This window comes from Ammodytes marinus, assembly GCF_949987685.1.
Source record: "Ammodytes marinus genome assembly, chromosome: 13".
Taxonomy (NCBI): domain Eukaryota; kingdom Metazoa; phylum Chordata; class Actinopteri; order Uranoscopiformes; family Ammodytidae; genus Ammodytes; species Ammodytes marinus.
In genome coordinates, this window is record NC_137217.1 from 24,829,869 (window position 1) to 24,857,055 (window position 27,187).

General features: G+C 41.3%; 1 protein-coding gene across 2 annotated transcripts in view; it reads right to left on the bottom strand.

The window, feature by feature from the left end:
- Positions 1-12,168: 12,168 nt before the first annotated feature.
- The window catches only part of fhl3a (four and a half LIM domains 3a), a 28,556-nt gene continuing 13,537 nt past the window's right edge, over positions 12,169-27,187 (bottom strand). The window contains exons 1-6 of one of the 2 annotated variants that reach the window (XM_080039758.1): positions 18,983-19,103; positions 18,651-18,823; positions 17,432-17,606; positions 14,967-15,136; positions 14,273-14,459; positions 12,169-13,520 (exon numbers count right to left, since the gene is read on the bottom strand). In XM_080039758.1, coding sequence (XP_079895884.1) covers positions 13,357-13,520; positions 14,273-14,459; positions 14,967-15,136; positions 17,432-17,606; positions 18,651-18,806 — 852 coding nt within the window. In that variant the 5' untranslated portion in view covers positions 18,807-18,823; positions 18,983-19,103 and the 3' untranslated portion in view covers positions 12,169-13,356. Of the gene's footprint in view, positions 13,521-14,272; positions 14,460-14,966; positions 15,137-17,431; positions 17,607-18,650; positions 18,824-18,982; positions 19,104-27,187 lie in introns of those variants that run through there. The other variant, XM_080039757.1, reaches the window with a different exon arrangement.

Below are 27,187 nucleotides of genomic sequence, written 5' to 3' on the forward strand. Positions count from 1 at the left end.
GGGTTTTCGGTTACAGGAAATGATAAAAAACATCCCGATGGAGATTTCTATGGAGTGATTTTGCTTCAAACTGTACAGGGACGCGTGTGACAGTGACACTCTTTCTTCAGTCGGAGCTGCAGCGTAAAGTGAAAACAAACTCAGGGTAGGTCTAACCACCTCCCGAGCAGGTTAGACCCATGGCGTATGTTGCCGCAGTAACAGACTCTCGGTTGCGCTGAACCTGCTACCTGAAACCGAAAACCCAGAGTTTCCACTAACTCAGAGCGAACAAACTCTGGGTTGCCTCAAAACCAGCTACCTGAAACAGGCCTCTGGTGACTCAGGTATCTATGCTAAATGTCTATTTCTAAGTTTGTATCAGGTTACTAAGCTTCTAAATTCACATTCGATTGGTAAGTGGATTGATTGTAGCTTAATAGGCTACACTGTTAGATTTATGAGACCTCCAACCCCCACAAGCCTACCCTACCACAATTTGAGAGATTAAAAATTGTATTAATCCGAACACAGCCTCTGTGTTCAGAAAGCCATACTAACGTCCAACTCATAGGCTACTCATTTTGACTTCAATTTGAGTATGTGACGGTTGGGTATGCGAGTTTGGGTAGGCTATGCGAGAAATTCCCGGATGAGTAGGCCTACTAACTTCCGGGAAGATTTTGGGGATGAATCGATTGACGATTGTATACATACTAGACATTATAAAGGATAGGCAGTAGCGGCCAACGCGGCGTCTATCCTTTATAATGTCTATGATTGTATACTTTTCCTACTCAACCGCCCCACAATGCACTCGGTCAATTCTCCCAGGAAAATTAAATATTTTCGAGCAAGTTGCTAGGCAACGACATAGTTTGGGGTCTGCGATCTGACAACTGTAGGCCTACGTGCAGTCATTCATAAACTCTTAAAATAGATGAAGATAAATACCTAACATTAGAGTTACTAAGTGAAATGAGTGATGTGAGTCTGATAGTGTAGAGAGATCAGAACAGATCGCTGTCCCGCACACCGCAGCTCGTCCAGCTCAACTCAGCTGTCTGATGAGCCGGACAGAGAGCGTCGGAGGGATCCTCCGCCTCAAACATAGCCTAATTATAAAACAAGAGATCTAAAACACAGATGATGAAAACAGGACTGTAAAAATCTAGTTCAATATCTTACCTGTAGAGGGCGGTTATAGCCTACGGCGCTAAAGCGTCTAAACTGCCTGAATCTTATAAGAAGAAGAAGAAATTCTTCATCGCTTGAGTATACCTTCTTTATATGTCCATGGAGTATACTTCAACTGAAAACGTTTCGACCCACCTCGCATACACAATCGATCTTTGAGTAGACAGTAGCCTATGCAGTATGGTGAGTATGTAGAACGCTAGTATGGCTTTCCGAACACAGCCAATATGCGCCTACAATGGTGGAGCAGGTAAAAATCCTTCCCAATGTCTGTTTTGATGGTTTTTATCATGTTTTATCACACTTATGGATCTGAGATGATGCTAGATAACTTGCTGCTTGAAGACCTCAGTGCATTAATGTGGTGACGTAGGGAGTAGGGACGAGCGAGGGGGACTGCTAACTGCAGTAACTGACAGGAAGTTAGCTAAAAGAACCATTCCGCTTCCAGCACCTTTAAATAATAATCTTTTAAAAGTACACACATAACACACTTTGCAATAGCTGCAAACATAATTAAATGTAGCCTTTTACTTGTGTTTTTAAAGGTGCAGTGTGTAATATGACATCATCAAGAAAGTTCTACAAAGTTCTAGAATGCAACACTCCCTGGGTAACCCCAACCCTTTTGAATAATAACAGAAGCTACAGTGGCCTTCAAGGACAAGAACAATTCTAAATGTTAAACAATGCACCTGATGACATTCCAACTATGACACTTTCAAGATGGCGGCACTAGGCCTTGGTCCAAAATATGCAGAAATGAGACCCTTTCTAAGGGAAAAAATTATAATTCTAGAAATGTTCTCAGCTATTATGCACTAAATTAAATGTAGGCCTACTTGTGGATATTATAATTACTTTCTACAAAATCTGCTAGGAAATAAAACCCAAAATTCTACACACTGCAGGTTTAAACATGAACCTCATTAAAAGGCATTTGTCAACCCTTTATCTTATTTCTACACACATCTGTCAATTAGTTTAACCATGTTCTAACATTGCCTGTAGCTAACACACTGCCACGACCATTAACAAGGCACAAAACGCAGCTGCACGTGCAAATTAGCCTAGCTTAAAGGCAGTAATACACACACATTCATTTTCAAGCTAAAGGGCTGAACAGTTAACACCATCGGCCGTATTCAGTTCAGGTCACATAGGCCTACACATTATCCTGACTGTTTTTTAAGGTTGTACACACATTTTTATTGATCTTGATAGAAAATGGTATACATGGTTTAACACAATAGCCTACATGATGTATAAGATAATTTAATCAAAACAAAACTTTTTCTACACCCCAACCATTACTCGTCTCACTCTCATATTCAGATTTTATGATACAACAGTATTACTTTAGCCTGGTCTTACCAGACCATTGTACTTCATTTCACTTGTACAGAAGACTACTGAAGGGAAATGAAAATTGAGCGGAAGTAGGTAGGTGGGCGGTGTCAGGCTAGTATTACTTTGGGATAAGGGTCAACGATAGTTTTTTCAGAGTGTGGAGGTAGAGGTAAGGTTGGGGCAAGGCAACATTTGTTGTACTGATTTAAATGTTATTTATACAGTAATATATTATATACATATTGATGGTCAGCTGTTGGTGCACATATTGTACTATGGAATTGCAGTTGAAGAAATAACCACTAGAGGGGGCCATGAACACATAAACAGTTATCATCCTACTAATTAGACATTCAGATATCATAGTGGCGTGCACAATTTGGCAATCCAAATAATTCACATAAAGAAGTATTTTCTTTCTCAGGGGCTTTTCTAAGGAGCTTGTAAAGGGAAATAGAGGCACAAATCCAGAAGAAAAGAACAGAGAAAAACAATATAAAAGGGAATTCAATCATAACTATCTTTGTTGTTTCAGTCATCATTGTAATTAAGAAGTGACTCCTACCTTTATTACTATTATCTGTTTGTATATTTTAAAGGATCAAATGTTCTCTTTTCCTGTGTTTCAAACAAACAGACGCAAACTAAAGCTCAGTCACAAAAAGCTACGTTTACGCCGACAAGTTTTTCCATCTGTGACCATTGCCTTAGGGATGATGGTGATCTCATTGAAATTCTGATGATAGATTTGTGAATTTAATTTTCTGACCTGGCCATTACTTGTAGACATGGATTTCAAAGTTCTGTGGGGTTGTTTTAAAGCAATATGAGCTTGTGAGAAAAGTACTTCTTGTCAAGCAAGCATTTTTTTTAAAACACAAAATTGTTGAAAATTCTGAAGATGAAAAATAGGAAATATATTTTTCTAGCTCCTTCTATTTCAGAATATTTACAAAATCCATAAACTGACCTTGTGACATATCATGCATCATCTCGAAAATGTGCCTGCCAATGTAAATCCTTTCAAATGACTGGTATCAAATGTATAATCACTAGATGTACGGCCTGAATATGCTCGCTTTTCGTTTCATCAAAGTCCAACACAAACTCTCCTTTTTAACCGAAAAAGAAATCAGATTGCTTCTTCACAAAGACTTGGAGAGTGTCACTGCTTTTTTTTTCAGAAACAACCTCTTGACATTTTGAATTAAAGTCTATCATGGTCAATCCACTCCTTAAACCTGTATTCCAAACATCTCATCTCAAAACAACTGTTCCAGTAGAGCTGCCCAGCTGCCAACAGTAGATGACTGTATTCATGGGCTGCTCCAAGATAGAAAGCAATGCAACTGTGGGGATATTATTTTGAGATAGTCATGCATTCAGAGCAAACTGCTATCTTATCTTTTACACTTAAATCACCAGGCCCAATCCACGTGCCTTTTGCGAACCCATTTTGAAATAAAAAGTTTAATTTTCACCTGCAAAATGTAACCTAAAAAACAAATGAAAGACAAAATAATAAACTCTGAAAAATATCATGATGATAATAATCTGCTGACAAAAATAGTTTTCCTGTTTAGGAACAAAAGAAAAAGCTTTATAATGCATGCTGTGCATTTCAGGAATTAGAAATTCATGCCAGAGGAATTACCAAGAAGGGCCAAGCCACAGTCCGACAATAGATTTGACAGATATTCGTGTGTCCCGAAGATGTTCCAGTCTTAATTGAGTTTTTAAGAATTTATTAAGGTGAGAACACACCGGGCGCGTTGGGTGTGGTGGGCGCGTTAAAAAATCCTATTTTTGCATAGGGAACCATTGGTTGGGGCGCGAGGATCCGTTGGCCGCGGCAAAGCGTTGCTTTGGGCACTTTGGGCGCGTTGCCAAAGCGTCACCGCGCCGGCAAAGCGTCAAAAAGCGTCACCGCGCCGGCAAAGCTTCAAAAAAAAGATGAAAATATTGAACTTTCAACGCTCCGGCGCGTGACGTTTAGCCGCGTTGGCCAATCAGCGGTGAGCTTGACCCTACGTCACTGGCAGAGAGCCGGAGGACAGAAAAATCTGAGACAAAATGGAGGCGCAAATAATCACCGCTGTGTGTGCGAGACCGTGACAACACAGAGGCAAACACCGAGTAGGAAATGTATTTACGGCTGGCTGCCTGGTGCTGTATGAAGCCGCTCGGGGTTACAAGACGTGGGGAAAGTGAACCAGGAGCAAATAATCACCGCTGTGTGTGCGAGACTGTATAAACACCGTGGAGTTAATGCGGCTGGCTGGTGATATGAAGCCGCTCGGGTGGGGAAAGTGAGCCAGGAGAATGGGCTTCCTGGTTAATTCAGTGAATATGTGTGGCTGTGCTTAAGCCGATAAACCAAGTTAGCACCGGTCGGATAGCGTTAGCTAACTCACCCGGCTGTGTGCGGCCACCACCTCCATATAATGAACCCAAACACAACGGCTAAATCCGGGGAACTTTCACAACGAGTACAGCGAAGCACCGGTGTTTATGCCTGCCCTATAGGCTATCTACGCCAGCCACGGTCCCGTCACAGCCAGGTAATGTAGGCTACTTGCCTTTATTTTCTACTGCCCTGTGCACAATGCTGCTGTAAATGTGTTTGGTATGGTGCTGCCTTGCTGTTTGTGTTCATTTCCGAGTGGCGTGAATCTGCAATGCTGTTTTAAGGCTATTTGTTCCGTTCACTTGCTGTTTATATGTTTTTTGGCACAATTGTTGGCCGTGTAGGTGTTGTTTTTGTGTGGACATGAACGCTGTTGTGTCGGGTCGGATCTGATCGCAGCCATGGTTGATTAGGGGAATAAATATATCGGGGGAGACTAGCTGCGTAGCTCCGTTCCTCGGACTCCCACAAAAGATAGAGCGCAGCGATGGGGATTATCTCAGCCATGGTTGATCAGCAATAGAAAAAGCGGGGGGAAATAAGTTTCGTGCGGGCTCATCTACGTAGGCCATGACGTAGGCGCGTTGCTTTTGGGCGCGTTGGACCATTTTTTGACACAAAATGACCACGCGCCAGATCGGGCGCGTTGGTCGCTTTGGCCCAAAGCGCCAACGCGCCCGGTGTGTTCTCAGCTTTACATTCCTACGCTCCCACATTAATACACTGTTTTAGTTCCCAAACCACATCAAACCTTTAAAAGTGTAAAAATGTATGGGGAAGGGAAAATGGCAGCAGAAAACTGTTACTCCTAACACGGTTTGAATGTGGCTGTACAAAGTCCAATGCACATATTGGCATGGTCTATTGAACACTACATTTGTCAGAATTACATGATTTTTTAATAAACTTTTCTTGTAATAGTTGTGATGTTTATTGGCATATACAGGATATGTAGGCTATGTGGTCAATGACTATAGCTAAGGTGTCAGGTATGCAGCTGTCATCATCAGTTAGGGTTTTTGACTGAGATCTGATGAAAAAAGTGTACACATCCGACCCTGAACTGTGTAAAAACAAAGCCTTGTTTTCCTGCTGGGAGCGCTCATTTCAAGACAGTAGAAGAACTTCCCACATGCAAGCACAACTTCTTGACCTCAGATGGGAGTGAATGGAGCGGGTGAGAGCTCAGGCCAAGCCACAGAGGCAGGCTCCTCAACAAGCACTAGCCCCATGGGTGTCAGCTTGGGACACAGATGTATGTTGTTTATTTCCTCCTCCATCCACATTGTATACTAGGCCTCTACGCAGTGAGCCACGACAGCTGCTCGACTTCATGTGTACTACATGGGTTCAACAAGCGACACAGTAATTATTTTTACAATAAAACCACATACGACAATGACATATACACAATAGGGATACAATACATTTTTACCAAAACATTTCAAAGGGAAATGGTCAGGAACGTTAACCCAAGTGGACACACTGACACAAGTAGTTAAAAATCAGCTCCCATCTGCATGGCTAAGTCCTCGTATACAAGTACAGTTGTGTGGATTTTGTACAAACAATGAACAGTGTATTCTTGAGTCAATGACACTAGAGAGCCACAGCTGATAGAGATATAGTTCAACCAATGGTCTATATGTTGTGTTTGTTTGATATTTTACCGAAAATGGGAACAAATAACTTTCAGATATCACAGAGGTATGTACAGTATTGACGGTGTATGTAAGCTCTTTACATGTGAGGTGTTTTAAACTTTGGTAATATAGTGTGAAACTGTAAAATGTCTGCAAGTGAGCAGTAGTGCATCATCTATCAGCGAACATGTCAATATGTGTGTTTACAACTCATTGTTTGCCATACCTTCGTGTGGAAACGAGTATTTGATTTAAGCTTTAAACTGACTGATGCTGTGTATAATTCAACCTTAGTCTGACTATATATCACCTCATCCCCCAGCGTCTCCGGTAGCAAGCATGCAGTTAAAAAGTCACTGAGGTATGCTGAACTGCCATTGAGAGCATAATCTCTCATTCATTTGGGGTTAACCCACGTCTGCTGAGGTTACGTATTACAGACACGACTGCGGTGGACCAGTGCATTTTGTCAAGCGAACACCTAACGCTAAACTGAGTAATGACACAGGAAAGGGGAGAGCAGGAAGAATCCATGGAAATCTATGGCCAGGGGTTTAACTTTCTCTCTTTTGACATCTATGGCGGCCTCCATGCTCCAATATGGAAAATAATCAATGTAAGTTTCCCGGCCAAAACTCATAGCCTGTCTCTTTAGTCTCCTAGAGTGAATACCGTAAACACTAAATATATTGTTTGCTGCCGATAAATGAACATGAGCTGATGTTTAAACACTTTGGGCTAGCTACCGCCTCTAGGTTGCCTCTGTTGCTTGTTGAATAAATTCATAGCTCTCGGCCCTTATCGTCACAAAATGACTTTCTATGATAATCATACTTCATGTGGTGAAAAAGCTTTCTTCTTTAGTTTTCCGATAAATGAAATTCCTAAGACGATATTAGATTGTGGGATAAATCAGGTAAAGCCATTACACAGGGAGAGACACTAAATGACCACAATCGTCTCTCTCTACAATGATCCTGGTTTTTAAATTGCACCCACCACTTGAGCAGTGACTCAAGTGACACATCGCCAAAAACCTTGGCGATGTGTCTGGTTATTCACTGCTTACTGTTCAGCCAGTGTTGCGTCACTGCTGATAACTGGACTGTAGACTCTCTCACTTCCAGTTACACTGGAGCTCTGTGTGGCTAGATGGGAGGAGATTATAGGAAACTCTACCTGATGCAGCTCACTTATTGATGATGAGTCAGAAAGACAAGTGAAGTTCTTCTTAGGAATGCTTACTCGGCATCTGCATGGAAAGATAGTCTAATTTACATGGACCTTACTACCTGAGTAACCAAAAAGGCCTGAAGTCAGCTAGGGAAGAGGAAAAAAGCTGGTAAATCTCCCACATGGTTGCCACTTGTAGTAGACAAATATGGGTACTTTGCCTAAAAAATTCAGAACTGTAGCTTTAAAAGAAATGGTAGTTTAAGTGCTCTGGAAAAAAGTGTTACTTTCATACCCGGTCTCCCCTATTGTTTGTGTAAAAAAAATGACATATTGATGATGAGGGATTTCGGAGCTGACTGATTGAGTCAACATGCCTTAGACTTTATTCTGCCATTAAATATGTGTGTCAACAGTCAGAATGGCACAACACAGTCTGAGGTGGTAGCCTGGCTCTGCCCGCCCACCTACTTCCGCCCAAATTTCATTTTCCCTTCAGTAGTCTTCTGTACAAATGAAATTAAGTACGATGGTCTGGTAGCACCAGGCTACTGAGGGGGTGCCCATTGGAGTAAATTCAAAAAGCTGCTCAACCTTCTCTGTCAAAACCAAAACAACATCTAGGATAGGAGCAACTGAAAACATTAATTGTTTACAGATATTCTTTCTTCACAGCAAGGTTTTGATACCACTGTCAAAACCTTATCAGTAAACACCTCTCTCACACACACACACACACACACACACACACACACAGAGACCCCATATCACTCACCACTGGTGTTTCCCAATTTGTAATCAGCATTATTGCTCCCACCAGGTGCGTCATTAAAAAAAATGTTCTGAATAAATGTTGGAATGAACAATATCTAAAGTCCTGAATGTTTTCATTCACAAGGAATGCAAAGTATTGTTCTTAATGATTGTCTATCCCGTCATCCTGTTAAAATGGAATTGATGAGTTGTGTCCCCTGAGGTACTTTGGATACGGGGCAGGCTTAATAATGTGAACTGTAACAGCGTAAAACTGACTCATGCTACTGTGTGCTTGTCTAGACATCAAACAGGACGTGACCTCAGGTTGCAGCAACACTCACCGCTGCTGGAACAAGCTTCATCAAGGTTCTCTGATTACGTCTTGAAGTTTGGCAAATGAAAAACAGGAGAGTGCAGTAATTTATTCATTCTTGTTTCGTCTTTTAAGCGTTTACTCCGTTCAATTAGGCTCCATTTGAAAGCTTTCTGAAATTAGATTTTCAAAAGTGTTCATGTAACAGATTCAAGGCCTTTGTCAAATAAACACTTACACCAGTTACAACTCTAAATCTACTTAATTTAATTTAATTTAAACATGTACATATAAAAGCATAATCAAACACTGACCTCATTTGTTATGTAATCTTTCAATGAATGGCTATAAATAGATCGTTTCAAACAAGAATTGACTTATTTTCCGTCTCCAGATCAGGGGCCGTATTCACAAAACATTTTAAGGCTAAGAGTAGGTCCTAACGTGCTGATTTAGGAGTAACTCTCAAAAATAAGGGGCGTTTCACTCCTAATTTTAGGACTCCTAACTTTTTAAAATAAGTGTAATTCACAAAGCATTTTAGCACTAAAACTAGCCCCTAAATCTATGAAAAGCTAGGAGTCCTCGAGAGGACTCCTAAGTCACTAAGAGTAAATCACAGACAACCATTTGATGGTGTTTTGGAGAGATGTAATGCTAGTGAGCTTTATAAAAGGTACCTTTAATAGCTGTAAGGGTTTAATGATCTTAGTAAAGCTATATTTAGAAAGTATAGACACATTTATATATATATTATATTTATATAAAAAATATTTATTAAGTTCCTTTTCCTGCAGTTACTTTGGGTTTACGATACACTGAAAGTTACTGTTGGTGTCACGTTTGGGTTTAATTTCCTACTAGAGTAGGCCTATGTGTGGCGCTCATGGTGGCGCTTCGCACCATCTCCACCGTTCCACAGGTCCGCTGTCTGTATAGTTGCGCGTCTCGCCTTTTTCCTTCCGAATGCACTTTACGATTTTGCCGGCTGTTGTTTCTAAATGGTGAATTTCCTGGTTTGTCGCTGTCTGACTATTGCTGCATAGTCGCCGTTGAGAGAAATACAGTGAGAGTGCATGGCGTGCAGCTGTTCAATGAGAATATTTTTTCCGATTCAAATCATTGTAAAATGTAAAATGAATAGACCTATGTGGCGCTATTTTAGGCTAATTGTGAACGAATGTGTGGGAAACCCTGCAGTATCTTGGTTTCATGTTAAATCAGTGTCACTTGTCATTAATTGTATGGAAAAACTCTCTACTTTAATACAGCGACACGATATGGATATCTCCACAGTGTTTCTATCATAAATTCACTCTTAGCTCTCATTCCCTCTCAGCCAATTACTGTGGGCATTGAAGGTATGAACATGACGTCATCCATAGCAACAGGGTCAACCACACCCTCTAGTCTTAGCTTAGGAGTCCCTCCCATTCCTTAGTAAAAGTTGGTCTTATCAGCTTTGTGAATAGGTTTTAAGAAATTACTCCTAACTAAGAACTTTTAGTGCTCCCTAGGAGTACTCTTAGTGCTAAGATAAAATGTGTTGTGAATACGGCCCCAGGAGAATATCTTAACGAGATGGGTAAAATGACTGCACTGAAAGGACAGTAATAGCATTTCATCCCATTCACTTTACCATGGATCCTGAGGATTTACTCTCCGGTTTAAAGTGTGTGATAAGTGATTCTGATGTGAGGCTGAAAAGAGATCCGGCTGGGTGAACACAGGGCACAGCAGACATCTGGAAACAATGTGGACGGGGTTCTCTGCTAATCATCCCTCGCTGCTGTTTTTATTGAGCCAACTTTCTTATAAACCTTTGGGGATCTGAGCCTGTATGAACATAAGCATCCGCCACACTCCTCATCTGACTTTTGGGTACTTTGCTACCTTACAAGTAGCTTTTCACGAGCGCTGATTCACGCTGTTATTGACGTTCTACAACTGTAATCTGTATTTAAAAAGGCCTGGTGATGCACGCTGTAGTGAAAAGATCAGAGAAAATCTTTGATTTCAATCTGATATTTAAAGTGAAAGTTGTTCATTCACTTATACTGTATTGTTCATGGCAGGCATAAATGTTATTTTCTTCTCTAAGCAGTGTTAACATTTCTTTAAAAAGCTGCACCAGGCAACACTGCATAATTGTAAATGACATTACTGGCAGACAGAACATGTCAGATGGTGTCCAGTCTACTAGTAATACAAATCCCACTGTTGGATTTTTGCATCAAGAGTTGATGTTTTAGTGAAATGATAGGCCCAGTAGCAACATTGGGAGCCCTTATGTCTTTTTTTGAAGTTTTTTGAAGAGGTGACCAACCTCTTGTGAGGGGGTGTGAGAAGCAAGCAACGCAGCTGTTTGCACATTTCAACCCAAGTGAAAGGCCATACGTTCTCAGACGTGTCCTGTTTGTCAGGAAACTCTGTGTTGGGTAAACTTGATTCTGGGTGACAGAGATAATAAATTGTGTGAGAGAGTGAGTTTTGAAACAAATGAAGGGGCCATGTTTCCCCACTCACTGAAAGCGGCTGTTTAAGTTGAACCAGCCCATAGAGTGCTTGGTATACCATGATACAGTTAACATCTCCACAGCTCTTCCTCTGACCCTTCCCGCTAGCCGTCACCTCTCCCCGCCTCCTCCTTCCAATAAATCCAAAGGGGGCCGTGTGTGGAGCTGACCCCCCAGTGAAAGTGCCATGGAGCAACTCCAGATGTGAACATCCTCCCTCTCTCTCTTTCGCTCTCCTTTCTCTCTCTCCCACACTCTTCTCTCTCTCCCACTTCCACCACCAGTCACCCTCCTCCCCCATGCAGCCTACGAGTTTTCCATTTCCTTTTTTGGTGAAAAAATCTCAAACGGAGGCAGGGAGGAGGACATTTTACCAGTGCCGACAGGAGAGTGAATTTGGCAGCCTGTGTACGTGTGCTTCTTCAAGGCGATGAAACAGACGACTCAGCATAAACAAAAGTTTTTATATATATATAAACATATATACACACACACACATTTGTGCGCTCACTCTCCCCTTTACTCTCTCTCTCTCACGCACACACATTTCTTCAACCTACAGACACAATCAAACTCGTTTTACTCCTTTTATTACACATGCATGGTTTCTCTCTCTAATACTTTCGCACACATTCATTCCCTTCCCCCGTGCACTCACTCACACACAAGGATCTTTCCTAGAAAGACTTTTAAAACACACCACAAGGCTTTTTTTTCTCTGGCTTAGACAGTAAACACTGCAGTCCACAGAAAATATGACCTCATTAACCACTAATAGGTATTTTTAACTAAAACCACAAATGCACACAGAGTAAAAAATGCTCAAACCAGCAATGATCGGTCAGTGTAAATTTATTTGATAAAGACATCCCAAATAAAACTTATCTTCTGGCGTATGTTACACCTTAGAATGTGTATGTATTTGCCAACTCTGACTCACCAGCATCAAAGCTGAAATAATGAAATATAGCATTTTTTTTTATATAATTTTTCACAAACATGTTACAAACTTACAATGAAAAACAAAACACTATCAGCGTTAACAGCCACAACATAATTATTAAGGCAAAGACATGCATACTCCTGCAACACAGGAATGGCATTGCTTTTCATTTCAGCTTCATGGGTTATACAATGCTGGCTCTTTGAGCAATGGTGGTAAAAAAGGGATTAATTAAAACAAATGAAAAAGAAAAAATTAAAAGAAGCTTTGCGTAAAAAATAAGCGTCATTGCAAGTTCAACAAAAGCAGTTATATTACAAAAAAGGTGGTCTGTGTTTTTTTATTGCGTTATTATGTGCACATAACATGGTAGCGGGAAGAGACATACTGTAATATGGTAGAGAATATCTAACCATGATATTATTGATCATAACTACCATAAATTGACTACCTCACTGAAAGCTAAATCAGCATATTTTTCTAAATGTTCTTAGTTTCTAAATTTCTGACATATTTTAATTGAAAATGCTTAAAACTGCAGTTATAAGCATTAAGACAGTACCTCCACCATACGTAATGAAATACAGACTGTAAGGTGGACATGCTGTACTTTATCAGTGTTCTATATACAGTATGTCTTCTCTTTATAGCCTGACCTTTACCTTTACCTTTACTTTCTTTTTTTTCTTTATAAAAAAAAATCATAAGGGATCTTTTGCAAAGTGACTAGCATTTTGACTAGCATTTTGCGTTTTTCTTTGGTTCAATAGTACATACATATTGATGATAATATTCTTAAGGCACTCTAATAATTTTGTTTCACAATATAATAACATTTTTTGGTTAAAGAACAAATCTTTGTGGTGGTTCAACCAATGCAGCATTAAAACAGGATTGTGCACAGTTTCTCCTGGATGAAAATCAGACCCAGACAGGGGGCCAAGAGGAACCGATCTCTTTATAGAAAAACAACTTGAGAGGCAGCATTGGTTAGCCTGTGTTACCATTCTTGAAATGCTGTGACGAAGGCGAAAGGTAAGACAAGGGAAGGGCGAGAATATGGTAAATGAGTGCATGCTCTATAGGTTGCTGTTGCTGTTGCTGTTGCAGTCGCGGCACAAGATCCTGTCATCGTTGGGGAAAAAGCCGGCGCCCACCAGTGAAACAGAGCACTGGGTACACGAGAAGCACGTCTGATGCCACTGGCGATCCTCGAACGAAATGTACTTTCCCCCTCCGAAACCTACGACAGGAACATTGAGACACACCTTAGGCTTTTTTGTCAAACTTTAGACTTTAGCTGACTTTGAATTCAACATTACTGAAGTTGCAAATACTGTGTCCACTTCAGTTAAGTTAAATCCAAGTTAAAAAGACATAGTAGTACTAGTATTATATATTAGTATGATATGAGTTTCTTACTCAAAACACAGTGAATCTACTACAAACTCAGTGATGTGAGCATGTGACTGATCAGATTTGATTGACAGTGACCAAACAACCCCACCACAGTCATCAGAATCTGACTCAAATTTCATAAGTCCCGACTGGTGCATATTATGTATGTGACATCACATTTTCCCAAGCACATGGAAGAACAGAACTACAGTCATCTCTAATGTGATATAACTAACATTGTTTAAATTTGGGATAAAATAGTGTGTTCTTAATGGACTCAATCACTCACAGTAAAATGCTAATCTAAGATATTCCCAATAAAGCTTTTGCTTCCTGAAATAAAAATGTGTATTATCCTTTAATCATGTCTTTGCTGAAAAGCAACATTTTGTGAATTTCTTGAATCTTGAAAAGTTTAAAATAATTCAACCATGTGGCACATAATATAAAATGCTGGAACTGGCTGCCAATCTTAAAGTCAATCTATTTTTAAAGTATTAACAGCATTTTTAGAGTTTAAGCCTCATCCCAAATCAAACCCCTGGGATAGCACAAATCAATGATCATTGTGTGTTGAACATAGTGATGTAACCTTACCTGTGATTGGTTTGTCACAGGCTTCGCACTTCTTGGAGTACAGGCTGCCAAAGCACTTGAGGCAGTAAGGGTTGTCGTCTCGGGAGGTGAAGTGTTGACCTGCCAGCTGTGTCTTACAGCTGGTGCACACAAAACACTCCTTATGCCACGGCTCGTCCCGATAGGTCACGCCACCTTTCGACAAGGTCTGAAATGAGCCAGATCAAAGGTTGATGTGGGGATCAGTGTATATTACTTACTTACTTCACTGCAAACCTATTCAAGGTTGAGTCAGCGATTCTGGAGAATGCTTGTTGACAAAATCAGTGAATATCCCCTCACAATCCGATACACTGTGTGTGCTGAAAATAAATCAGGTGTTAATACACAGCCTAGGCTCTGTAAACGGGTATGTAAATAAAGCGTATGAAAACAAAGGGGGCCCACCATAGCTAGCAACATGCCAGTTCACAGAGCCTTAGCTCTGTTTTAACAGTGTATTTTTCTTCAGTGCACATACAATACACGGACAGATAGGGGATCTTGATGAGATATTCACTGATTTTGACAACAAAAAATCAATTGACCACAAGCATGCTCCAGAATAGCTGACTCCACCTTAAATCCAATTCAAGTCACCCATGCGTTTGGATGGTTTCTTTGAGTATTCCCCATGGAAGTGCATCTGTGACGGGGAATTGATAACTTCGCTGACCTTTTTACAGCGCGTGCAGCGTGGGGCAAACTTGTCCTCGTAACACTGCACACAGTAGTGTTCATCTTTATCTGGGATGAAGGACTTTGAGCCAATGGGCTGTTCGCAGCTGTGACAGATGAAGCAGCCCTCGTGCCATGTGGAGCCTCCGTATTCCAACTTCCTCGTACCTAGCAGAGAGAGAAAACAGGGATGACAGGAGGCAGACATGAGAAAGGAAAAAGAAGGACGGAAAGAATGACAAGGGACAGAGAGACTTAACTTCTTTCACTTAGAATGAATTGTTGGCCGTACTTCATAGGATTCTTACGGTCATTTTGCTATTTCTTAGTGGCAATTTTATTAAACTATGAAAAAACACACTTGAAGTGCACGGATGCATGCACAACTCATTTTGTTTCACTGAGATTTATTCTATTTTAAATCATTATGCCACAGGCCCAACATTTCTTTCCTTACTGCTGGAAACTGGCAGCAGGCTCAACAGAAAGGGATAAAGCCATTTCCCCAACCAATCCATTTTCTATCCCTTGGCTGTTGAGTTTTATATCATACTGATTGGTTTATTGGATGGTGACGCAGTGGTTTGTGTGGGGCCGACATTTTGTACTGCTGTCTGCAAAAAGATAACGTTTCACTGCTTTAGGCTCTGTGCTGTGGGGCTCTCTAACAACAACAAAAAACTGCAAGAATATCCCGCAAAAACATTACTGATTATGACCTTAAGTGAATTACAGTGGCTCAATGAGGATGATATTAACAGTGAGGTTTGAGTATTTGACAAATACTGAAAAAAGGCAAAAAAGCTAAATACAGTACACATCATCTTTGCGGGCAGTTTTACAAGCATTCCAACAAGTTTAAAGTTCTTGTATGTATTTATTCTTCCAAATAAATTGTTACAATCTTGGAGATTAAGCTCAAATAAAACATGCAGTCTGTGTCAGAGGATTTCCTGACAGAATAAACTGAGGGACAAAGCAGGATAAGCACAAAAACACAACTTCCTGTGTGACCATTTTTGGCATGGGGGCAGTTTTTAACCAAATCACCTTATGAGAAAAAACATTTGCATGGCGTTGGTATAAGGATTATTCTGTCCTTTTCTCAGTGAAACAAACCCAGCTCCAGCCCAGCATAGTTGTCAAACAAAGGTACGTGTGTGTGTTTGTGTATAAGGGCCGACATATTTTTTAGAATGACTGTTCTTTTGATGCATAGGGAATATTCAGAATTGCAAACAAATCAAATGTTTGGATGACACAGCGATCTTTAAGAGTTTGCAGGACTGAAGTCTCCAGAGTTTCCCTGGTCAAGGTTTCCTCGATCTGATCTCTTTCTCTATAATGATTAGTTCTTCTCAGGGAGAATCTACACACTAGAGTGTGACGTAGACTAAACATTGTAAAGAATATGTGTGATCTTTCTAAAAAAAAAGTGAGATTACCTACATGGCGTACTCTTCCTGAAACAATTTGTGGCTTCATGAGGGCAGTGTTGGATGCTACAGGGGCGCTTTAATAATTAACTTGCTTATCTTTTCATATAATCAGCCTGCTGGCGGCTCACACAGCCCTGGGGATATGGCTTACAGGCAACAAGTCAAGCAGACTGGCAATTACTCTGTCACATTCAGTGCTGGCTGCAGCTCAATCATGGAACCTCGACTTTGTCTTTTTTTTCTTACTGAAACCACTTTTCTTTCAATGTCTGCTCAATCTGTTACGGTATACTACTCATTTGTCCCTGCTTCCTCGAGTTTGCCAGCTAATCATTTTTCCAAAGTCATTTGCCTATCTAGTCTGAGATTTGAATTTGTATACTACATGGAAAGTCAAATATGGTGGCAAGCTGACCTATGCTTAGTGGGTGAGTGAAGTGCAGTAATATAAGGTACTGTCAAATACATTATGTGCAAGATATTTAAAAAAAAAAGTCAATCCGTCTAGTATTTAGATATTTTAATCAACTACCTCATCCTGGATTTTCAAATTAAATAGAAGTTTTTGGTTCCAAAAGGTGACAGTTTAGCCGGAATCCTCCCTGTCTAACCTCTACCGTGAGAATATTCTACGCACAAATAACATAACATTGTTTGGGAAAGTAGTCAATCACAAAGTACAAATGAAAAGAAGCCTTAAAGGAGAAGTACGTGATATGGTCCTTTTAGCTAAATTCCTGTCAGTGACTGCAGTTAGCAGTCCCCTCCCTCGTCCCTTCGTCACCACCACATGAACATGCACTCTTTTTCCTGATTGGATAAAAACTGATACTGGATACGGGATCTGGTAGTTACTGCAAAGCTGAATGACTGGGAGACTTGTGTTATGAACTGCGCATACTGTTGAAGTGATTGCTGTATGAATATAAAATGATTTCACATGTTTATTAACAAGAAAATATCGCTTACTTCTGCTTTAAATCTCAACACTAAAATCCTGGGCTGCTGCCTTATTGGGCTTTACCTGGCATGACGATCTTGTCGCAGGCTACACACTTGGAGGAGAACTCGTTACAGTAGCAGTCGTTGCAGAGCAGGGCCTCGTCCTGGCTGGTGAAGGGCTCGTCTGCCAGCGAGCGGTCACAGCGGAAACAGCGGAAGCAGTGCTCGTGGTAATGCCGGTCCTCATAGAAGAGCTCCTATAGCAGCATAACAGGAAGAGACAGAAAAAAGGACTTGGAGGTCATCTCATAAACGCATCACATTAATGGAATCCCCTTGAATCATTACAGGTCTCTTCCAAATGTATTTTCATGTTTTACAGTTCCAGAATTGTAATAATTTTAGGAAGGTAAATAGGGAAAAGATTGAAAGACCAAACAACAACAAAGGCCAAAAAAGCCTTAGGAGAGAGGTGGATTGGTCTTGGTCAAACAGAGCAATAAAAGGTCTGCACCGGCAGTAAGGACTATTCGTTTACTCGGTGTACATGTACACATAGTACTGTACTTATGGGCATACTTCTGTTTAAAAAGGGTCCATCAAGGATTCTGAATTGATTGTGAGGCGCTGAGCCAAGAAAATGCTGGTTTTCTTTATCGTCAAATGCCCAAGAGCGTGTTGATAACTCATTGGCCTTCTTAGCTATGCAAACTACTTAGCACTGTAGCGTATGTCAGTCATAACTGATCCACTTCATGTGAGTGTTTTCCATTAAGGGAAAATTTAATTTGAACTTGATTGTGCTAAAGTGTGAGACATTCCCTCATTTTTACAATCGTAGACAAAATTAGCCCCTTGGCTTATGTTATATAATTGCATGTTAAATTAGCCTTCACTATGTCTTGCCATGAAAAATATATAGAACACGCCTCATTTAGCATGAATTATGCATCATTACCATGACATAACTTCTGGGTTAGCGATCCAATACCATGGCAAAAAAAATGGCAGAAATATCTTAAAGCTAATTAGGGCATATGTTTGATGAGATGTCTAATCTTTAAAATGTTAATACAGTATGTTGCTCACAGTGTGGAAATATTAAAGTTAAAGTTAAATGGGTCATTCATTCTACTGCAACCATTAAAGAAAACAATAGCCGTTAGGAACATTTGTTTTTCTTAAATCAAATTTAAAAAAAGTATTATGCTACAATTGAACTTCTGTGTGTACTCCACTTGTTACTGATGTGCAGCAGATAGCTGATTGCATGTCTGATCATGTCAAAATGAATGCCTTACCCTGGCGTCATGGCCGATCAGCTCTTTACACTCATCACACGTGTTGGAGAAGCGGCTGTCGTAACAGGGGATGCAGTAGGGACTGTCATCTGACTGGATGTACTTGCGGCCATACAAGGACTCCTTGCAGTTGGCACAGTCAAAGCGGTCAGCCATTGTAAATTATTGTATGCCTGAAAAACACAAAAAGGAGACACTCTGGTCAGCACCATCTAGGAAAATAAACAAATGCCGACAAATCCAAAAGAGACGAGGAACAAGAACAGAGGGCTGAGAAAACAGGGGGAGGAGAAGAAAAAAGGAGTGAGAGTCCTGAGGAATGATTCTGTCACCTTTTCCGGCACAGCAGTTGGACATCAGTATAGACTCTCACTGCCAATATTTACCCTGTAAATACTTCGGCTTGTACCAGCGAGGGAGCTGAACCCAAATGAAACATGCAAAGCAAGTAGGAGCAAGTGGAAAAAAAAGACAGAGACTGAGAAAACAGAGAGAGAGAGAGAGAGAGAGAGAGAGAGACAAGAGAGGCAGTGCAATATGCCTATTATCTTTTATTGCTGCGTGATGAAAGTGTGGTGGCTGCAGAGGGAGGGGACAAGAGAGAGAGAGCTGTCACTTTGCTTTCTCTCTCTGTAGCTATTCCAAACTCCTTCCTGTCGCTGTCAACCGCTCCAAATGGTCCAACATTAAGAGTTAAAGCACCAATACAGACTGAGGAATCACTCTTGTGACTGAGTGGGAATACAGTAGTGTCTCCCTGCCTTAGAAGGCAGCACATCATACACACCTGTAAATATTTATAAGGCGAGAATATATTTCTGAGTTAAGCGCAGACCACCAACAGATACAGGAACCCCCGTGCAACATTTGTGGGAGTTTGAGCCACTTGTAGGTGTTTGAACATGACTCCCTAGCAAGTGGCTTCCTTTCGGCATTAATATACAACTACAGCATCACAGATATATACGGATACAGGAGGTTTACTGTCTAAGTATGTGATTTTCACTGTACGAAGGCCCCTTGATCATGACTGAGCACACAACAAAGTGACAAAATAATATTGTGAGAGAGCATTATGGCAACAGTATCGGGTTGCCAAAGCATTACAGCATGGCTGGAGGAAAGCCCAGTGATACAGTAAGGGATACAGCCCTCTGGCAGGCTGCACCGCTGGCTATTCTTTCCCACCACCCAGAAACAATAATCACGTCTGATATAATAATCAATCAAACTTCAAAACTCGCCCTGCAGCTGCCTGTCTTACACGGACAAACACACACACACACACACACACACACACACACACACACACACACACACACACACACACACACACACACACACACACACACACACACACACACACACACACACACACACACACACACACACACACACACACACACACACACACACACACACACACACACACACACAGACACACACAGACACACACACACACACACACACACACACACACACACACACAAAACAACCATCTCTGCAGACGCTTACACAACAGCATATACATAAGAGGCATGCAAAGACAATCATACATTTACACACTAAAAAACCGGGTGACAGAAAAAAGGGAACGAAGACTTAAAGCCAAATCACACAGAATCCATCATAAAAGAAAACATGTGTCCCAGACTCTCGTGTTTCAACCGTCTCAGCCCTTGGCCAGACAAAGGCTCTTGAATGATTAAGAATGAGAAAGTGAGTGAGAAAGTCTAGAACCAGTAGACCTCACCTGCTCACAGTGCTCACATTCAACCCAAGCTTACTGCTTTTACAACACCCCTTACCCAAACTGGAGAGAGACACTATCAGCCATTTCAAAAAACTTTAGGCATAAATTAGAAGGTGTAAACTAGGCTCAACAGTCCTGCAGCCATGTGTATACTCTGGCTCACAGTAGTGGACTGCCATATCTCTCTAAATAAAGACTGAAAGGACACATCTTCATTATCTGATGTCTCATATTATAGTATCCATCTGGAGGTTATGGCAGAATATCAGAATAAGCAGCTGTGGTTGGCCTATGTAATGCAAAGCAGGGCGCTGAACTTGCGAGTCTGCGTTTTACCATCAATTTCTGTTCATTTGACACACCATCCATCAAAAAATTCCGGTGACGTTGCCATCAGCCCACATAACCACAACGTCAAGATAAGATCAACAGAGTATAGAGCTGAAAATGAGTGCTACGGCCTTAATGTTATCTGCGGTGCCAGGTAGGTATGTGCTGCCTATGCTTGCCAGGTGAAGAGAACGAGACTAGGCATGATTCTCAAAGCCAGGGCTGTGTCGCCTCTCATGTCAGCTTTCATTTCCAAAGCCAATCATCCGGCAGCTGTTTATTGCCTTCCTCAAATTCACATGTATCATCCCCATATCCACATACTAAAAGGCTGCATAAGCCATAATATGTCAGGAAACCTTTTTAAGATAGGTAGCAAATACATACGTATGTCCTCTAAAAAAAAAGACAAATACTCTAAACAGAGATGAATAACTAGGCTCCTTTTCAACACTTGTGTTTATGGGCTTCAGACAATATGTGTTATACAACTAGATTAACTAGTTTGCCAGCAATCAGTTTAATGTTAAGTGGTGGATTACTTACTTTCACAGATGGGAACGTTACACAGCACTATTGCAAAGACTCCAAAGCTGGATACATAAATATGTATTACTTAAGAAATCCGAAGAAGAGCATGTGTTAAACATCCAGGTCATCTTCAATTTCAACTACTACTCACTTTGAGTATCAGAATTTGAGTGGCTAATGCACTGCAGAGCCTGAAATGAACTCCTGATGGCACAGGCTCTAACAGAGAGGAGCATGACGGCAGTTCACTGACCCCCGGGGCCATGGACCAAGATCTGACTGCATGCAGGAATGGCTGCACAAAAACCCACAATCCGTAATTGAAGAGAAGAGAAGAGAAGAAGGATGGGTCACAAAGAAATCCAGTATGGAGGCCAGTTCTCACAAGGCTTTGTATGTATGTACAGTATGCTCACTTCCCGGCAGAGGTCCATCTCCTTGTCCATGACCCAGTGACTAAGAACCTCAATCTGGGTTAATACAGTTCCCAAATACCAGAGCAGTGACAGAATTCAGCCCCCTGGGAAAAGTGTGGGCTTCAAGGAAATCACCACTGCCTCCATAAAGGACAATGGTCCAAGTTTAATTATAGTATTGCGGCACAAAGTAGGGATCTCTCTCTGTATGATAAAGTCAACAGTGCATTCCATTCTCTATAATGATCCAGAGGGAGTTCATCTGAGAGAGAGAGAGACTAAAAATATATTAAACGCAGCTATATGGGTCAGCTGACTCTGCGGCAATGTCTTTATCTGGTTTTCTTAACCCTTGTGAGGCTATGGTTTGAGGCAGTCCATTGGCTGGCTTGTTCAGGAGCTTTCAACTGTATTGGCATATTTGCTCAGATGTCATGAAACAGCAGATTTTTGAACTTTATATTCATTGAAACACTTTTGTGAGATCTTTTCTCGACAGATACATAACCAATGAGTCAACTCCATCCGCTGATGAAGACTATGTCACATGGTCAAAATCCCTTGAGTTAAGCTTCCACAGCAAAGGTCAACAGATGTTTCCAAAGTCAACAATGGACTTTTAGGATAGATGAATCCAGATGTTTCTTGAGACCCCCTGACCTTGACTTCTAGGGCTACCATTGGGACAAAATGTCCACTTTTTGGAAAACAATATCCAATCTAATAAGCCCATTGCGGGTATAATACGTTCCTACGGCTTTAAGATAGCAGAACAATGCCAAGGCTACGTTTTACTAGTCATCACAACCTTTCCTGAGTGACATAAGTGGGTGAAGTTCAGGGCCAATTGTGAGCCACCACAGAGCAACACACCAATGCAAGCAAGCAGGCTGTATGCTGTTGCTGGGCAACATAGCCATGGTTGGTTAGTGAAGGGCTAGCAGACCCCCTGTCAGTCCAGTCCCACAGGCAGGCCTGATAATCCCCAGCCCAAACTTTGCTTACGCTCTGGTTGATTCCAAATGAACAGTCTACACAGCCTGCTGGGAACGGGCCTGTCACTTCTCTCCCCCCCCCCCCTCCCTTCTGTGCAGTAGAAGAATTCCCTTGTAAAATATCTGTTTGACTACGGATAGACAAAGCACTTGACATCGTGTAACATCAACAGCGGATGGAGATCATGCTGACCGCAGCAGGCAGATGGCTGTGTACTGCACAGGCGAAATGACAACAACGTCTTCATCTAAAATGTTCATGAGGGTTGAAATTCCATTGTAAAAGTCAAGAAAACAGACTGACTTTGGACGCTGTATTATCTGTAAATGTCTAGTTAAAGACACCTCTTGTGGATCAGTGTCTGTTGTGTGTGTGTGTGTGTGTGTGTCTGCTAAAGGTGGACTAACATAATTTGTATTCGTCTTATTGCTGGTGATTTTGGAGCAACAGCTTAATTCACACCAAATAAGTCCTCCACTAGCTTAACAAGAGTAAGACAAACTATTTAGGAAACAGAGTGACTGTGACAAGAAAGTTTTTTCCATGCTTCAAGCTCATTCATGAGTTTTCTTACAGTATATATAGTGGATTTCCCATGAGTGCATCAAGTTAATGTCAGTGGAGCAGCTGTTGTTTTTGTGTCATATCAGTTTTTTTCTTCTGCAAGTGAAAGTACTACGATGAGACAAGATAATTCAGGGCCACACATGTCAGAGTGCGGAAGTGGTGCAACTGTGTCCACTCTGATAAGACAACATGACCTGTGGTGGAAATAGCAACACAGCCTGCCAAAGATGCCATTTTAAAATGTTTTAGTCGGACACGGTACAGAAATTGTGGCTATGCTCGCTGTTGTATGAGGTCTGTAAGCAATAAAGTTAGGAAGAACCCATTTAATACCAAGACAACTGCTTTATTTGTAAGATCTGTTTTTTATAGGTCCATCGTGACTAGTGTGCTTTTATCTCCAAGTGGATACTTAAGCAAGTGTGGATTTTACTGTGCATAGTAAGGTTTTATTTACTTGTAAATAGTAGTGACTACAACTGCCATTCAGTTACCTTTTACTGTCTGGTCTTCTGGCAGCAAAAAGACTCACAGACCAGTAGAACAGGTCCCGTTCAGAAGACAAAACTGTGTTTCCATTTTACACAGGCCCCAAAGAGAGTGATGAAGGAACTTTTAAGGGAAATTAAACAGTGCCGCAGCAAAAAAATTAAAAAGAAAGGAAGACAATTAAAGGAGGGTGAATGCTGGACCAGGAACCTAACCTATATGACAATTCCTAAACGCAAGTGAGTGAAAGTGAAATGGCTGTGTTATAAACACATACCATCACATTGCCTTCCTTCTGTCTGGTGCCTGGACAGCTTCCAAACACAGTAAAGCTCCTTGGCTGGCTTCGAGATGGGGAAAAAGTATGGCCCTGGACACTTAAGTATATCATTTGAGGGCCTGGCTGAGCGTATCAAAAATTCAGCACAATGGCAAAAGCACACTTCACAAAAGATCATTTATGTCTCAGTCCAGTGGCCACTTGAAAGGAGGCTGATGGAGAAGTCGTCTGATCTTATTTATTCCAGTGCCTCGTGACGATTGAAGACTTTCCATTTACTAATGTGAAAAGACAAAGGCATGAATTGTACAATATTTTTTTTAATGATTCAGAGCTTTTGTTTAAGACACGTAACGTTAGAGGGATTGCATTACATTCTGTGGACACTAGTCACTCCGAAAGCAAATTCCCATTACCGTGACTCATGGTGTGCATGAACATTATGTTAAATGGTCCGAACCATCGAGGTCACGATGACACAACACAAGGCTTGGACACTCAAATATTTGTTATATATTAATCAATGGGGTGCTGCTCCGGCTGTCTTTCGTTGTATCAGATAAATGAAGCCCAGTAATCAAAGAGAAGCAATGAAGAGGATGAAATTGCTCATGAAGGGCAGATAATGCTTCACCGCCAGATAATGCTTCACCGCCATTCAAAAACAGATGTCCTCATTTAAACAAGCTTGCAAGTCGAGATAGAAAAAAAAAACACTTGATGTTAAGAAATCCTTTTGTTTAGTTAAAAGCCAATGGCAGTTTAGTAAAGCATCATGCTGTTTAGTGGAGTTGTGACAGTGATTCTAAATCAGAAAACCAAAGCTGCAATCATCTTTATGACATTTAAAACTTTGAGCAATCTGCGGCCATCAGAGTTTATATGATGGGGTTCGCAATGAGCGACTGTTGAGATGCAGTTGGTAAACAACCAGTGGCTCTACAAATGAGTTGAAGTTTGAGTGGGGGGAACCCAGGGCCACCCACAACCTCAGGACACTACACATAGGAAGCTACTGAGAGCAGCTGTATCATCATTTACTTTAGTTTCTTTGAACGACATCAATGAACGAGCTGTGACAGGGCAGAGGGGAGTGGAGGTGGGAGGGTTGGTGGGTCTGGGGAGGCACCTGAGACCGATCCTATGTGGGAGCCTGGGTCAGACTTTGACGATAGAGTACAGGCTTTCGGGACCAGACACTGGAGCGCAAACCTGTTATTGTCCCTGAGCATTTAAACACCGGCTATGTGTGGAGTGGGAGGCGGGCGATGGGCTCAAATGAAAGCCAACAATCGTAAACATAAAGGAGGGAAATGACTACCTGCAGCAGAAGATGACACCACAGCCTTTGTAATTTGTCCCTTCACGGTAACCTTTAAAGACCATGCAAGTGTAGGGATATAGCATGATGTCTACTAATATTAGCCTTTATTGTGCTGTGTGGGTGTACGCACACATCAGGATAAAGAGGAGTAACTGGCATGAGAGAACGTCAAACCTTCTGGACTCAATTATTACGAGAATTTGATATGGTGATTCAAATGTGGACAAAAGTTAAACAAAGGCCGAGCATAAGCCTGCACTGACCTATGTTTACTAGTACTTAAAACATACATTTGTCATAATCTGACAGTCACTGGGCACACAGTCACTTGAGGACGTGCTCAAAGGGAGGACACCATGTGCAAGGGGGTGATGAGTGCAGCTGAAAAAACGCAATTGTCATAATCTCATCAGTCTCCTTTCACGAGCCGGTCTCACATCCCAACGTTCCACAATGCCCCCACCAACACCAAACAATAACATCGCAATTATTCTAAATCATACTCTGCTCTGTCCCAACCACCATGAGGGAAGCTTTGGAACTCAGGAATGAAACTGAATTTATTTTTAAATCACTGTGCGAGGATGGCCAAAATGCTATATTTTTGGCCTACATTTGTCTTCCTTTGAAGAAGAAAAAAATGCTGCCATACATTAGTGCTTCACATCTGGTTTGCATTGGGGAAACTATGCAGTCAACTCCTGTGTGCCAGTGGAGGTTTTTGGAGAGTCATTGCCTAGAGAATGCAAGAAAGGTTGTCTTTTCTTTCTCTCTCTCTCTCTCTCTCTCTCTCTCTCTCTCTCTCGCTCTCTCTCTCTCTTTCTGTGTGCTGGTATTTGCCGGTAAATGTTTAAATGGCAGAGGGAAAACTGGAGTGAGAGTGAGAAAAGAGAAAGCAAATCTGAAAAGCAAGTGAAAAAAAAAGATCTTGAAAGTCTTCTAGCTGAGCTTTTGATACACTTTGAGGTGGTGAGCAGTGTGGTGAAAGGAGAGTAAAGCAAGAACTACAGAAGAAGGGGAGATAAAGAGAGTGTGATCAATAATAATTCAACAAAAGAATCAACAATGTATGCCTGCTCAACAAACCGTTCTTTCACATGGATGCAGATACTGTATTTAGTCAAAGGAAATCTGAGAAAGGTGCTGAAAGATCTCAGGATAACAGTTACATATTCTGGGGTTCTCACACAGTGCTTCGCTGTGGCTGCTGGGTTTAGAATAAATACGTCGTGAAGGGTTGTTCTAAGGTCTCAGTATGAGAGGAAAAGTATATTATTTCTCTTTGAACAAACATGGCCATTAATCATAGGAACCCCTTCACTCCAATGTTTCCCAGGGCAGATTTGTGCCCAAAAATGGCTATCTCAGTCACTGTCCTGTTATCTCCTCATCCTCCCTGTCATTCTCAGCCCTGTGATCCAGAGGATATAGGGCTTCCCTTTGAAACCTGAAGCCTCCACTGTTTGTTGGAGACACCTATCAGTTTTGACACCTGCTCTGTATTTTTAAGGGCTGTGGACCAGCACATTGCTTAAAAATAAATGCATTCAAATTTAGATTATCATGCCTGGTAAATATAGTGTACTTAACATGTGTAACACAGCCCGGTCTCCATTCAAATATTTGCAGAATGAGAAGTAGTGAGGTCGTAGTACTTTCACTTGCAATCTGGGTGATTCAGTATCTGGTTTGCAAGCCCCTAGAGAGGATGTTGTTTTCACAAGTCCAACTTCCAGAGGGGGAACAGATAGTCATGTCACTGATGTCATTTCCTCAGAAAGATCTACTTTTGGCTGTTTCTCTGTGCCTTTGTAACATGCAATGCAGACACATCAAATATCTCCCCAAGTC